General features: G+C 58.0%; 1 protein-coding gene across 5 annotated transcripts in view; it reads right to left on the reverse strand.

Annotated features, from left to right (window-relative positions):
* The window catches only part of LOC105486856 (ribosome binding protein 1), a 68543-nt gene that overhangs the window by 7916 nt on the left and 46703 nt on the right, over positions 1–13924 (reverse strand). For all 5 annotated transcript variants that reach the window (XM_011749936.2, XM_071079701.1, XM_071079700.1 and 2 more), the window contains 9 exons: positions 13720–13838; positions 11631–11784; positions 7994–8132; positions 5759–5937; positions 5603–5637; positions 3741–3831; positions 2785–2877; positions 197–289; positions 32–115 (listed from right to left, as the gene is read on the reverse strand). In XM_011749936.2, the coding sequence (XP_011748238.2) occupies positions 32–115; positions 197–289; positions 2785–2877; positions 3741–3831; positions 5603–5637; positions 5759–5937; positions 7994–8132; positions 11631–11784; positions 13720–13838 (987 nt within the window). The remainder of the gene's footprint in view (positions 1–31; positions 116–196; positions 290–2784; positions 2878–3740; positions 3832–5602; positions 5638–5758; positions 5938–7993; positions 8133–11630; positions 11785–13719; positions 13839–13924) is intronic.

A 13924-nucleotide genomic window follows, 5' to 3' on the forward strand; every position in this document is an offset into this window, starting at 1 on the left:
CAGAGGGCCCTTGCCAGGCGGCCACACATACTGAGGAGGGCTCCGCGGGAGCTGGCGGGTGCTTCAGCAGCGTGGGGCCTTTCTCTTTGAGATCCTGCAGCCACTCGGTGTAATTCTGCAACAAAACACATTCGGTGAGACCCAGGGACGTTGCCTGGGAACCGTGAGGTCCCTGGGAACCACCCTCCCCTCCTACCTGTTGTGCCAAGACAGAGAGTTCTGGGAGCAGAGTCAGCAGGGCCTCCATGGTCTGTGCCTCAATCAGGTGGAGCTGCTTCTCCGATTCCTCCTGGGGTGGGGGCGGGGAAGAGCAGAAGGTTCAGCTGCGGAGATGTGGGGCACCTCCCCAGGTCTTATTGATATGCCCGGGTCTCTGCCCCAGAAATGGCACATCCTCAGCTCTTCAGGGAAGCGACAAGAATCGAAGGAGCAATGAGGCTCCACGAGGCTGACTGTAAGCAGAGGGTTACCCAGCCTGTGTCCGGCCCATTTCAAACACACTGAGCTCTGATGAAAGCAGCATACTGCGTCAGGCCAAGATGGCAAGTGCCAGCTCCCGGGACATCTCCCAGCAGGGACGGGGTCTCCACCAGCTCTCATCTCCTGAGCTCTCTGGGTGTGTGTGCATGTGTGGGGGAATTTGGGGGGGGGGGGCTGGTTGATGTGTGGGAGCCAGGGCAGGAAAAGGGGATAGGAGGACACTCATGGCCTCCAATGTTCTGGAATCTAGAGCTGTGATGGGGATGGGGGGTGAAGGCAGGGAAGCGGTGCGTCTGCTGGCGGCACCATGGTTAAGCGTTAGTGGCAGCCAGGAAGGGGCAACCCAGAGAGGCTCATCTCCAGCCACCCTGGAGAGGGAGGATCAACATTCCCCCTCTGCAGAGGGAGAAGCCGACTCAGAGGAGGCAGGGACTTTGCACCCTGTGCCATGCTGGGTCGGACACCCCTTCAATCCTCCTGGACGAAGAGCCAGCAGCCCCCATTCTAAGCACAGCAAAGAAAGAAAACAAAGGGGGCCCAAGGGAACCACGAAGCAAAGCCTAGGACCCCAGTGTCCCCAGGGAGAGAGGTGGGCCCTCCCACACCCCGAGGGGACAGCTGCTGGGGTCCAGCCTGTGTCTGGCCCTGCCACCACCTGGACAGGCCTGGCCTGAGACCCAGGGCGGCCTCAGGAACTCCACCTGGATCAGAGTCTATGGAGTGTAACTCCCCCGAGCAGAGTCCTGGAATGTGCACGGAGGATGCTGACCATCGGACACCCAGCCTGAGCGCAGCGCCCTCTGGCCTGATGCACACCTGAGAAGCGGGCCCTTCCTGGCTGGCCAAGTTATGCACAGGTAGGGCCCGTGCCCCATGTGGACCCTTGCCCTCACCACCACCACCGAGGCCTCCAGTTGTGAGTCAAGGCAAGCTGGAGACCCAGAGGCCACCTTCTATCTGGCTGTGTGACCACAATCAAGTCAGGTGACATCTCTGGTCACAGCTTCATTTACCACATGGTAGCCAGACAGTTTCTGAGGTCACTGGAGGCTACAAGGCCAAGATTCTAGGAGGCTAACTATAGCTCTCACAGTGTGGCCTGAGGCCATCCTTCACCTCCTGCCCCAGCTAGTGGTCCTCATCTGACACAACCCTCGGGCTTCCTGGGAGTCGCTGCAAAGCTCCTGCCGTTGGGGCAGACATTCCCGTGAGGGAGGCTGGGAGGCCAGGCCCTTTCATTAGGTAGGAAAACGTGTGTGACCTCAAAGTGTGGGCGAGGCCTTTAGTTATGGCTGCGGCTGGCCATGTCCCCCGGCCAGAGCCTCCTCACTGGCTCCTGGACAGCCCTGCGCCCCAGAGGCAACCCGTGGGCTCAGACACTGGGAGACGCCTGCACACATCCCACCTGGACGGTGTAGAGCGCGGGGCCAACGTGGCCCCCGTTCCCCGAGTGCTCGCTACAAACAATGTCCTCCCCTCTGGGACTTAAAGACTCTTCATGGGACTGGGCACAGTGGCTCACGCCTGTAATCCCAACACTTTGGGAGGCCAAGGCAGGCAGATCACTTGAGGTCAGGAGTTGGAGACCAACCTGGCCAACATGGCAAAACCCCATCTCTGCAAAAAATGCAAAAATTAGCCGGGCGTGGTGGCGCCTGTAACCCCAGCTACTTGAAAGGCTGAGGCAGGAGAATCGCTTGAACCCAGGAGATAGAGGCTGGAGTGAGCTGAGATCTGGCCACTGTACTCCAGTCTGGGCGACAGAGCAAGACTCCGTCTCAAAAAAAAAAAAATACTCCTCCCGGAGCCCCTGGGCCACGACTCCAGAGGCCCAAGCAGCAGAATCACCCCGACAAAAGGACACACAACAGAAATAACACTACAACAGGTCACCAAGACAGTGCAGCCTCGGGCTCATGTCTCCAGTCCCACCCCAGCAGCTCTGCACCCTCAGCCAGAGGGATCAGCACGGAGAAGCCCATCAGCGGGGCACCCCCATCCCTCTCTCAGGGAAAGGAGCAAGTGAAGAAGGGAAGGAAGGCAGGGAAGGAGGTGGGAGGGGGGAGGCGGATGTAGAGCCGGGGTCTGGTGTGGACTCAGGAGCTCTGAGGCCTAGGCCACTCTGTGTGCACTTAGTGCATCCTAGTGCACCTGTGCATCTGTGTGTCCTAGTGCATCTGTACGTCCTAGTGCCTCTGTGTCTGTCCTAGTGCATCTGTGTCCTAGGGTAGCTGTATGTCTTAGCGCATTTGTGTGCCTAGTGCACTTTGCATGGTGGGAGCCTGAGTGTGGCCGGGCTCTGACCTTGGCCTGGGTCAGGGAGTGAAGCTTCTCCTTGCAGGCCTGCTCGGCCGTGGCCAGCGCCTCCATGGCCTTCCAGTTCTTCTCCCGGAGGTCCTGGAGGGGACACAGGCGAAAGGTCAGCAGCCTGCGCTGGTCAGTCACTGACACACCCCCACGAGCTGCCTAAGCTGGTGTCAGACAGGACAGGGCCCAGAGACCCTCCCTGATGCCACTCTGGCCCATAGAGGACCTGCCACGGGACAAAATGCCCTTTCCTTGGCCCATGACCATGGCGCCTGAACACAAGGCCTGGGTGCCACAGCCAGAGGTGGGTAGCATGGCACAGGGTGAAGAGGTGGCACCTTTTCGATGAAGACACCCCTAGCCAGAGGGAGGAGGGAGGGCCAGCCTGTGACCTCAGAGGGAAGAGGTTCCTGCCACCAAATGGTTAGTGCTGATTCCTCGGGCCAGCTCTGGCGGAGCCTGGCACAGGGAGGCCAAGGCCAGAGCCTGCCTTGGGAAGCTGCAGCCTCTGCAGGGAGCAACCGGGCCAGCCAGCAAACCCGGCTCTGTGAGAAGGGGGCAGGAGGGTGTGGCCATACCGGGACAGCAGGCATGCCACCCGCCCAGCTTCTACACCCCCTTCTCCTGGGACCAGGATCCCCACTTATGGCGACCACGTGACTCAGGCCAGGCCACCGGCACACCGTCCCCACCCCAGGGATGACTCCACACTTGAGCGAGTGGCGCAGGCTGATCCACAGGCGGTCAGCTCTGGGTCTTTGGTGGAACTCAGGGGTAAGCAGAAGCACCCCCCACATCCTGGATCCCCACAGCACAATAGGGTGTAGAAACACAACCTTGGCCCTCCTCTGAGTCCGGGGCGGGTGCCACACCGCAGAACCTTTCTCGGCCCTACTTGTGCTGCCCTGGCCCGCCCTGGCCCATCCATCCCCGCCTGTGCCTGCCGCACTCACATTGTTCTTCACTTTCTGCTGCTCGACGGCCTCCCTGAGCTCGGTGGCCTCCTTCTCCAGACCCGACACCTGGGACTCCAGCTCCTTGAGGCTGAAGGGACACAGCGAGGTCACCGCCCAGGCTCCAAGGGGCTATATCCCCCACAGATCCCACCTGAGGACCCATCCAGGGAGGAGCACCTTCGAGGCTGAACCATCTGGCCAGAGACAGTCCCCTACGGCTGCCCCCACCTCACCCAGCATGAGCTCCCAGGGAAGCCTGAGCAGCTCCTTAAGCCCCCCACCCTCCACCCATCCAGACCACTGACCCCAGAGCTGTCACCAGAGCCCTAGTTGGTGCCACCGGAGAGTTGGGTTATCAGGCGAGGCGGAATCATGACCCTGCCCTCAGAGCTCTCCTGGGGCCCTCACAGCTTTTCCCTCCAATCCCTGCATCATGTGACAGCCTCCTCCAGCAAACCACCCCAAGAGTGTCCCCAGAAGAATGAGACCCCGAGTAAGAGGCATCAGCAGGCCAGTGGCAAGGACACGTCGACAATCACCCCCTGGGCAGCCACTGCCCGAGTTCCAGAATATCTGGGGCTGAATCACTCCTCTCTACTCCAGAGCAGGATAACCCAGCCCACACACAGCTTTCACATCAGCTTTTTGAAGGAAATAAAACCACCAATTTCTGCCAGACACATCTGCATGATGCAAACAAAATTCAAATTGATCCTAATTGCAACATGAGTTAATTATCCTAGTAATATGCTGTGTGGCCCAAGAATCTGATCTTAAAACACAAGAGCAAAACAACCACCTCTCTACCCCAACAAACACCATCAGGAGAAACAAAGTTTGCCCATGCATTTTGGGAAAGGAAGGTAGACAAGGTTTGGCTGTGGGTCTTTCTGGGCCCTCGGGGTGGCTGGCTCCCTTTCCCAGTCCCCAAGCTGCAGAGCCCAATGCCAGGGAGCACGGGCTGTGGCCCGGGGATCTGCCTCTGCTCAGAGGCACAGGGGGAAGTGCTTCTTTGGTGATGAGGGCCAGAACAAGGGAACTTTGTGAGCTGATGGCCTAGGACACATCTGACCGCGTGTGAGGGAATGTAGGACATCCTCCACGCCTCCCCCACATGCTGCTTCATGGACCCCTAGCCACGGTGGCCAGGAGCTGCCTCCCGAGACTGTGGGCATGTGTTACAGGATGCGAGCCCCAGAAGTGATGGTCACAAGGACTCCGGCCCCTGGCTCGAGCCACCCCACCCAGGTGTTGGCTCCGGCCTTAGCAACAGCAAACACACACTCCCCGAGCATGGCCTGGCACTGGTGCTGCTGACATGGAGGGAAAACAAGGTCTGGCCAGCCGTGAAGTCAACTCATAGATGGAGGAAAACAACCCTGAGACGCTGCCAGCTCTACCCCAACGCCTCAAACCTGTGCTCTGGCAGCAAGCCTGAGTTCGCCATTCTGGGTTGTACAACCATTTTTCCTGTTACATTTCCTGACCTCAGCCCCTAAAATCCCTTGCTTGTAGACACAGAACCTCTGACAAGTCAGTCCCTTCCCACAAGCGATGGACGGGTAGATGGACGGACGGCAGGTGGCAGGGGGTGCTCCCACCCTGGCTGAGGCCAGTCCAGAACAATGAGATCTGGCTCCTTGAGTGTGATCATGGAGCTCTCCGCAAGGCTGCCTGCTTCCCCGCTCAGGCCTGCCCCGTCTTCTAAATCACCGGGAGGATGGGGGAGGGAAGGGAGCCTCTGCAAGGGGCTCTTCTGCAGAGGACCTGAGCACCCTTCTGAAAACCCTGGTCCCCAAGGGTCTTTGGTCCCCCACGCTGAGGCTCAAGTGAGCAGGCAGGGCGCTTCTCCAGCTTACCGAGTCTGCTGCTGGTCAGCCTCCGCCCGGCTGGCCTGGAATGAGAGACAAAAGCTCCTTGGTCTCCAGGAGACTCATCTCATGCAGCGGGACTAGTCCACCCACCTGCTGGATGGAGTTCCCTTTCCTCCCCGCAGCCCCAGGCAGGAGGCTGACCTGGGCGTCCTGGGCGTCCCGCGCCTGGCCTGCCTCCAGCAGGGCCTCAATGGAACGGATTCTCTCTGTGAGCTGGGAGTTCTCCGCCCTGGCCTCCTGGAGCTGCCCGTGGAGACCACTCAGCTCCTCGCATTTGCTGCGCACCTCCGCCTCAGAGGACTGTAACTTGCTGTGCAGCTCTGGTACAGAGGAAGGGAAACAAGAGAAGTTAAAAGGCTGGAAACCCCAGGGGTGGGGTGGGGTGGGTTGGGGGGATGCCCTCTTAGCACACGCGGGGCACTGAGGACTTCCTCCTGCCTCCTCTGTGGGTCTGGGGCTCTTAAGACATACAACTGACCACTGGGGCCTCTTGTGAGCTGTTGAAGAAAGTGCCACTCCGGCATCAATCCTGAGAACTGTCAGTGTACAATGCAACGCTCTCAGGCCACTCATGAGAAAATGATGGAGACTGGAAATGGACTGCTGCTGAGGCTGTTAAAGATTCATCTTCTAGAAGACTCTAGCTCATACTAACTAAGACCAGAAGTTCTTTAGAAAGTGGCTAAGTGGATCCCACTGCCACACCTCCCCCACCTTCCTGGCTGGGTCCCCCCCAACCCCCAAGATCTCTTCACAGTCAAGAAAGGCCAGGGGCTGACTTTTCTGTCCTGGGCCCCTTTCTCCCCTTGAGGTATCCTCCTCCCCAGGTGACCTCAGACAGTCCCGTGCGTCTAAGTGTCATCTTCGTGCCTCTGAGGCTGCACGCTCTCCAACCCCAGGCTGTGCCATCTGCCACTTCTAAATGAAGCTCTAGTTAGACAACGCAAACCCAGCATCCCGACCTCCCAGGACTCCTCATCTTCCTCCCTCGCCCACTGCTGAAGCCTACGAGGCCACACCGCCATCTGCCAAGGTGCCCTCCTCAGTAGCACCTCTGTGGCCACCTGGGCCCTGCCCTGTTGCCTTGGGCCTCGACAACTGCAAGGCTTCATCCCTGTCTCTTTGGGCCACTCCTGCCCCTCTGGTCTGTTCTCCGCTTGGTGCCAGTGTTCAGAAGCGCATATGAGACCGTTTCATCTCCTGCCCCAAGCACTTCTGTCACACTTTCCACAGTGCCCAAGCTCCTCAGAGGGAGGGTGACCTGGCCCTGCCCCGCCAGCAGCCTTCTCCTTCCAGCCACACTTGTTGGCCCATTTCTCACACGGGCCGAGTCAGTTCATTCCCACCTCCGGGCCCTGTGCCGGCCTCTTGCCATGCATCCCCTCCTGCCTCAGAGTCTCCAGGACCACATAATCTAAAGCCACGCCCAGGCCTCTGGAGCAGGGGCCGGCAAGCTGGGGCCGTGCCTCCCAACCTCCGTTTTTCCAGGTGGTATCAATGAAGCTTTCTTTGAACACAGCCAGGCCCCTGTTCACCCAGTGTTAATGGGCACTTTTGCCCAGTCTAAACCACTGTGGCAGAGCTGAGCAGTTGTGACAGAGACTGGCCAGAAGCATTCACCATCCATCCCTCACAGAAACAGTTGCCAACCCTGCCCTGAATACAGTCCCTGTGCAGACGGCCCTGCTGTGTAACCCTGTACTTGCAGGTGACTCTGCCGTGTACCCCCTAGTCCAGCCCAGCCCGGCAGCCACGGTGGTGCTTGGCCCGGGGAGTGGCTCGGGAAGCATTGGTGAGCCAAGGGCTGTGGGGCCCCTCACTGGCACCTTCAGCTCCCTTTCTCCAGAGGCTCTTGGCCCTCCATTCCTGTCACCCTTTCCATGACCAACTGGAGCAAGGGAACCACAGGCTGGTAAATCCCACCTGGCCTCCACAGCTGACTGAGTTGGGAGAGTAGAAAGGCCCAGAACACACATTTAGCTGAGATGCCTCAGGACCTCCTTGGCTCACCCACAGCCAATGGGGACCCAGGCGTGGGAGGGAAGCAGTGACTTCTGCCCCCACAGGCTCCACCCCCACGCACACCAGGCCCTCACAGGCCTTGCCCCCTCCACTTCTAGCCCCTGGAGGTCCCATCCTCGCAGCTCCACCTCTGCATCTCTGGACAGCACCTACAAGCCAACTGTGCCCCCCGCCAGCCCCTAGACTGGGCATAATCCCCTACTCTTTGACTTTCTGAGTGGCAGTCAAGATATCCGTGCTGCCCTCACCCAACAGGCCTAACCCACTGAGTTTTGGCACTGGAAGTGGGGCTGGGCCGGCATGCAGACCCCGCACCCTGCACTGACCCCCTGGCCCCACTGCTGCCGCCCTCACCGGCCATCTGCTGCTGTTGCTCCTGGGCCTTCTCTGCGTCCGCCCGGAGGCTGGCGTGGCTGCTCTGCGCGCGGCACAGCTCCCGGCTGACCTCATCCAGACGCTTCTGCAGGGCCTCCTCACTCTCCCTGTGGGATGCCTGGGACGGGCAGGGGAGTGGGGCGGTGAGGATGTGGAAGGACCAGGCCCTCATCGGCTCTGTGATGGAGGCAGACAGAGCTCTTTACCCCACCAAAGCCCCGTGCAGTCTCTGGTCCATGCGGGAAGGAAATGCATCTCTCAAGGTCTAGAACCCGCACAGGCTTCACCTCAGCCAGCACCCTTTCAAGTAGAGAAGGTAGATGCCAGGGACCCACACTCATTTCCCAGTTCTTCTCTGAGTCCCTATTTTTATATTCTCAAGTGATTCATGAAGACGTGGTTACTGCAAGAGCCCAAAGATACCGATTCAGAGTAAACTAGCAACATTTCCCAATCCAGTCCTCGATTCCTCTCCCAGAGGCGGACAGCTTGGTGGGTCTCCCACCTGCAGCTCCATGTGTTACACACACGCATGGTGCACCACTGCGATCACGCTATAGGGCAGTGCTCTTAGTTCTCAGTGGAACCACATGAAATTGTCAGTGTTTGACCATTTTTACCTACAAAAATGGCAATTTCACATGGTTCAAAAGTATCTCAGAGACATTTCCTCACTCAGGACAGACAGGCCCACTGCACCCTTATTTACGAGCCACACAGAGCTTCAATGTTTGCCAAGTTCCCGACTCAGCATCAGGCAGGCTCTGGCAGTCCCAATCGGTGCTCCACAGGACACCCTCATCCACTTGCAAAGGATTCCCACACACTGGGGCAGAAGTGCTGGCCAAGGCCTCCATTTAACCAACCCTTTGGAGAACTCAGTTCTCCAAAAAGTCCAACCACTGATTATTCATTACCAAGCTTGTCTAGGGGCAGAACCAGGTAAGAGGGGCATCAACAGACAGCTGCTGTTTGACGAAGAGGCTGGGAGTTATCCCTCGTCAATGGCTTTACCAAGCTGATCCCATCCACATGCGTTTTCATTTTCTTTTAGGGCAGTGGCTGCACAACCTGGAGCTAGGGGAACTGCTCAGATGAGCAGCATCCAGGCAGAGGCGCAGCTGGAGCCAGTGAGCCATTGCCAAGGATGTGGCACTAGGCCGTGGTTCACGTGTACTGTGCAGTGAAAACTGGGGGCAGCTTTAGGATGGGCAGTGCTTTCTGCATTAGAACGTAGCAGGGATGACTCAGTTCCAACTCCTAGAGAGGAAAGGAAAGAAAGGAGTGACTGCAAGCTGCTCCCAGAATGCACACCTGCTTCTCCTCTGCCAAGCGTCCCCGGCAGGAGCCTGCCTTGCACCCACTGGTTCCAACACCCTCACACCTCTGCCTCGACCAAGATACTCAGGGCAGGGTCACTGCACAACCGGAAGAAAACACACCAGCTGCTGCTGCTTCTTTTCTTTAAGAAAAGGGACTCCAGCTCAGTCTGCAGGGAGACGGACCGCACATGCTCTTCCGTTTGTTACCAACATTCATTAGAACTCTGATTCCAGCAACAAACAAACAAAAACCCACGCACCTTCAGGAGCCCCAAGCTTCACATCTTTCATGGAAACCACGTGCCTCCATCTTAAGACCTGAGATGACAACTGTCTTTGCCTTGAAGAGAATGTCATTAGCACAGCCAATCACGCTGAACAATTTCAGAAGCGGGTCCCATGGCTGGGCGGGCCGGCTGGGGACTTTCATAAGACTCTCCCGGATTTCTAAAATTCAGTTCTTCTAGAAGGATGTCATCGGCACCTTCAATGGGTACTTTCTTCCAAGCAGACCCCAAGAGGTCGTCCGGGGAGAGACAGGCAATGGGGGGCAGGGCACCTCCCTGATGCCAGTGCTCCAGGACCCAAGGTCAGCACAGGCCCCCCCGCCCTCATTCCTGCAAAGCTGGCTGGCAGCGAAGGGGCCTCGGGCAAAGGAAGGACGGTCACAATATGGAAAGAGCTCCATTTTCACCTCAGCAAAAAGGAGACACTTTCTACAACCTCAACCGCCGGTCTGACTCGGAGATACCTTGAATGAAATTTTGTAGAGTCACATTGAGCTCTTTTTCTGAAAAGCACTGATCTAGTCCTAGACGCTCTGGGTGTAAGAGCATGGCTAATTCCCGCAGTCACCCTGCAGGACAGCTCCTACTGTCCTGCCCATAGTACAGATGAGGAAACTGAGGCTCTGAAATAACTTGCTAGCAGGTAGAAGAGCCAGGACCTGAACCTGACAGCTGGCGCCAAAGGCCTCACTGTCAATCACAGACTCGACAGGCACAGAATCTTTGGTGTCAGACTGGAGAGCAGGGAATCCTCTGCCCAGCCCCAGGCTGTGGACAAGGACTCTGAGGCTGGAGAGGACAGGAGATACCGGGAGCCTGTGCGCCCTGGCTAGATCCTTCGCAGGAATGACACGAGATGGTGACAAACCAAGCCCAGTTCCAGGCCCAGATGGACCACAACCATCCGGGAGCCTTTAAAACATAACCATAGGCAGGCCCACCCCACAGTTTCTCATCTCACTGTACTGAGTGGGTCTGCTTTACACGAACATCAGAAAACACCAAATTATCCATCTCAATTCCACCTCAATTCAAACTGTTTCTTCGTCCACGTTCTCTTTTAGTCTTTGTACGCGCTCAAACATCACTCTTAAAATTTCGTGTCTGTTCTAGTTCCTTCCAAGAGGCGGCACTAATGCCCCCACGCACCACAGCCTGGTTTCAGTGATGGGACAGAAAAAGGGTCCTAAGCCCCTGGGGTCACTGGGGTCTCCTCGTTATCCAGAAAAGTTAAACCCAAAGTGGGCATGACATGAAGGTGCCTCGTGCCTTGGGTAACAGCCCTATGTGGGATCCACCTGCCCAACACAGGCCAGCAGAGGGACGGGAATTCATCAGACAAGGCCTGTGGGCTGTGAAAACACACTGCATGCTGCCTGTGTTCCCCTGGGGACAGGGGGACAATCGTCCTCCCTCTGAAGGAGGACAGGCACCCTCCTGGGAAAACAGGCCTCCAGGCCACACCCAGAGGCTGAGAAAGAAGAAACCCTAACTGGCCTTGAAGCCAGAGGCTGTGTCCACAGCCTGTGAGCTCAGCTGGCTGCTCCAGAGCTGCAGTACCACAGTGGGGACAAGCATGGGAGGAAAAACACGGCTCCAGAGTGAGACTCGGGGTTCAAATTCTGCTTCTGACATGTCCTGGCTGGGTGAACTTGAGGTAGTTGCTGAACTTCTCTGTGCCTCAAACTCCCTTATGGATAAAAATGCAGACACTACCAGTGCCTACCTCATAGGGTTACCAGGAAAAGTGGCTGAGTTAATGCTTGTAAAATGCTCAGAACAGTGCTTAGCACACAGCAAGCTCCCACTTGCTGCCAGCTATCACTACTACCAAGGAGACTAAGGTGAAGAGTTCGAGCCCCAGCCCTGCGGACACCGTCATCTGTCCCAGTCAAGGCTAGAAACGGGTGCCCAGTGCGGCAGGGCCAGTCTGGACCCATCCCTGCTATGCGGACAGGCTTGCTGGGCAGTGAACAGGGCACTGAGGTGGCCGCCGCCCTGGCTCACCTGCAGCTGCAGGACCTGCTTCTCGAAGGCAGCTGCCTTGGCTTCCAGAGCTTTTCGCTGCTGCTCATCTTGCCGCGCAGCCTCCGACTTCTCCACCAGCTCTTTGCTGACCTTGCTGAGTTCCTGCCGGAGCTTGGCCAGCTCTGCGTTCTGCCTGCAAGACAGTCACCAGCCCGACTGATGGAAAGAAAAGAGTGATGGGATCGGTGGTCCAAGCCCTCCCTCCAGGACTTCAGCTCTCTTGTAAGTAAGCAATTGCCCACGTCGTGAAGCCATTACCAAAGCCACTTTTCCATTATCAGCTGCGTGGGGTTCAGCATGTGTTTTGTTGAAGACACTGTTTTACCCATATAGTGCATGAACTAGAGACAGCATAGAGCAAATGTGCACTAAAGCATCCCACGGGAGCCCCTGCCAGAAACAGCCAGAAATTCACAGAAAACGGCAACACACTGTTCTGGCTGCAAACCAGCCCCGAGACGAAGACCCACCCGCCTTGACCCCCTGGAGGCAGCAGCCCACAGAGTCCACGCGCCCTCTCACTGGCCAACTGGACCAGGCCCAGGCTGGGGAGGCTGCCTGAAACCAGGGCCTGAGGTGCTTACAAAACAGACCCTTCAGGACTGCACTTCAAAAGCTGGGTCTCAGGAGCTGGGAGGAATGTTCCGGACTTCCAGAAGGAGACTTAAAGGAAAAGGGGGCAGCTGGAGGCCTGCCTTTCCAGCGTGAAGCGTGTGATCAGGATGCCACTCCCTCGCTAGCAGACGCTGCCTCAATGCCAAGGACTGACTGTCCAGCCAAGGGACACCACCAGACAAGACTGTCCCAAACCCTGGGACGCAGCACCAGGCCAGGCGGAGCTGGGAAACCTGGCTGAGGCTAGCTGGGCTCTGCTGCCTGGCGGGTGGCAGGTTCCACCTCTCTGACTTCGGGCTGCCTCATCTGTACGGGGAAGGCCACACCAAAGCCTGCTGTGGGGTCATCAGTTCCATACTTCACAAGGCCAAGGTTCAAGCGACCTGGGAGGGAGGCGGGAGGCCGGGTGGTACCCTCAAGAGGGACTGGGAGCTCTGAAGTGGGCCTGGGAAAACACATCCCGCTGCTGACAGCCACCCACCAGCCAGAGCTTCTGGACTGGCAGGGCCACTGCCTCAGCGTGACAAGTCTCCTGGCTTTAGAGCCTTCCCCAGTAATGAGGCCACAGCAGATCCTATGTGGGGAGACACCAGAGCATTTCTCAGTCCCCACCCTTTGCCTTCTGCTGTGGCTTTTGAGGAAACAGCAGCCACAAACCTCCAACCAGCCGATGGCTCAGGAAGGGGACCCAGAGGGGACAGGCAGAGGGAAAGGTGGCTGCTGGATCTCACTCCACACCAGAGGGAGCCACAGTCAAAACAGACACTTGGCCCGGCTCCCCTCCCTCTCCAGCTCCCGCAGTGGACTTCCCCTGACCCGACTCCCAGCATAAGGACTAAGGGTGCCGCCGGCGCACTCTGCTGTGGTCAGCCCCTGTCTTGGTGAGAGCAGAGGCTCTGGGGATAACACAGAGCTCTGCCAAGTCCCTGCAGGACACTTTGGGCCCAGAGAAGGCAAAGAAATGTGCAACAAAAGACGCTGCAGTGGGTTTCCTGAGGGCCGCCACTGGGGTGGTAACGCTCTAATCAGAGAAGCAGAAGTGTAGCTGTACTTAACTCTGGAGGGGAAGTGCACCCTCCGGCCCACTTGCTATGGGCTCCAGTGCTTCAGTGGCTCAGAGACAACACTGAAATGAGAACCCCGCTAGGCGGCTGGGGCCTGTGTGCTGGAAACCCTCCCTAGTACCAGCGCATCTGAAGCAAGGGTGCTGCAGAGCAGGAGGCCGTGCTCCAGGCACAGTCAAGGCCCACCACCAGCCACCGCAGGGACGCTGGGCCACCTGTTGGAAGACTCAGGGGCCCATAACCCAGACAGGAGATGGAGGGTCAGGACGGCTCTGCATACATGTAGGGCCCGTGCCTGGCTCTCGCGCCAGCTGCCCTGGCCGCAGCCTCATGAAGCCTTCCTCGTTCAGAGCCCTTGGGAAGGTGCTGAGGCAGGAAGCTCAGCTTACTTGCTCTCCACCTGGCTTGTGGCCTGGTTCAAGGCATCCCGCAGGATGGAGTTCTCCTGCTGCAGGCGGGCCAGCTGCGTGTTGGGGCCATTCTCCAGCTGCTCCTGAAGAGTCCGGATCTGGAAAGTCACGGGCAAGGGCATCAGAGGCAGCTCGGCCTCATACACAGAACTGACTTCTGAGTCGTGGTTAGTGAAGACACAGC

The sequence above is a fragment of the Macaca nemestrina genome, chromosome 15 (genome assembly GCF_043159975.1).
Source record: "Macaca nemestrina isolate mMacNem1 chromosome 15, mMacNem.hap1, whole genome shotgun sequence".
Lineage (NCBI taxonomy): Eukaryota > Metazoa > Chordata > Mammalia > Primates > Cercopithecidae > Macaca > Macaca nemestrina.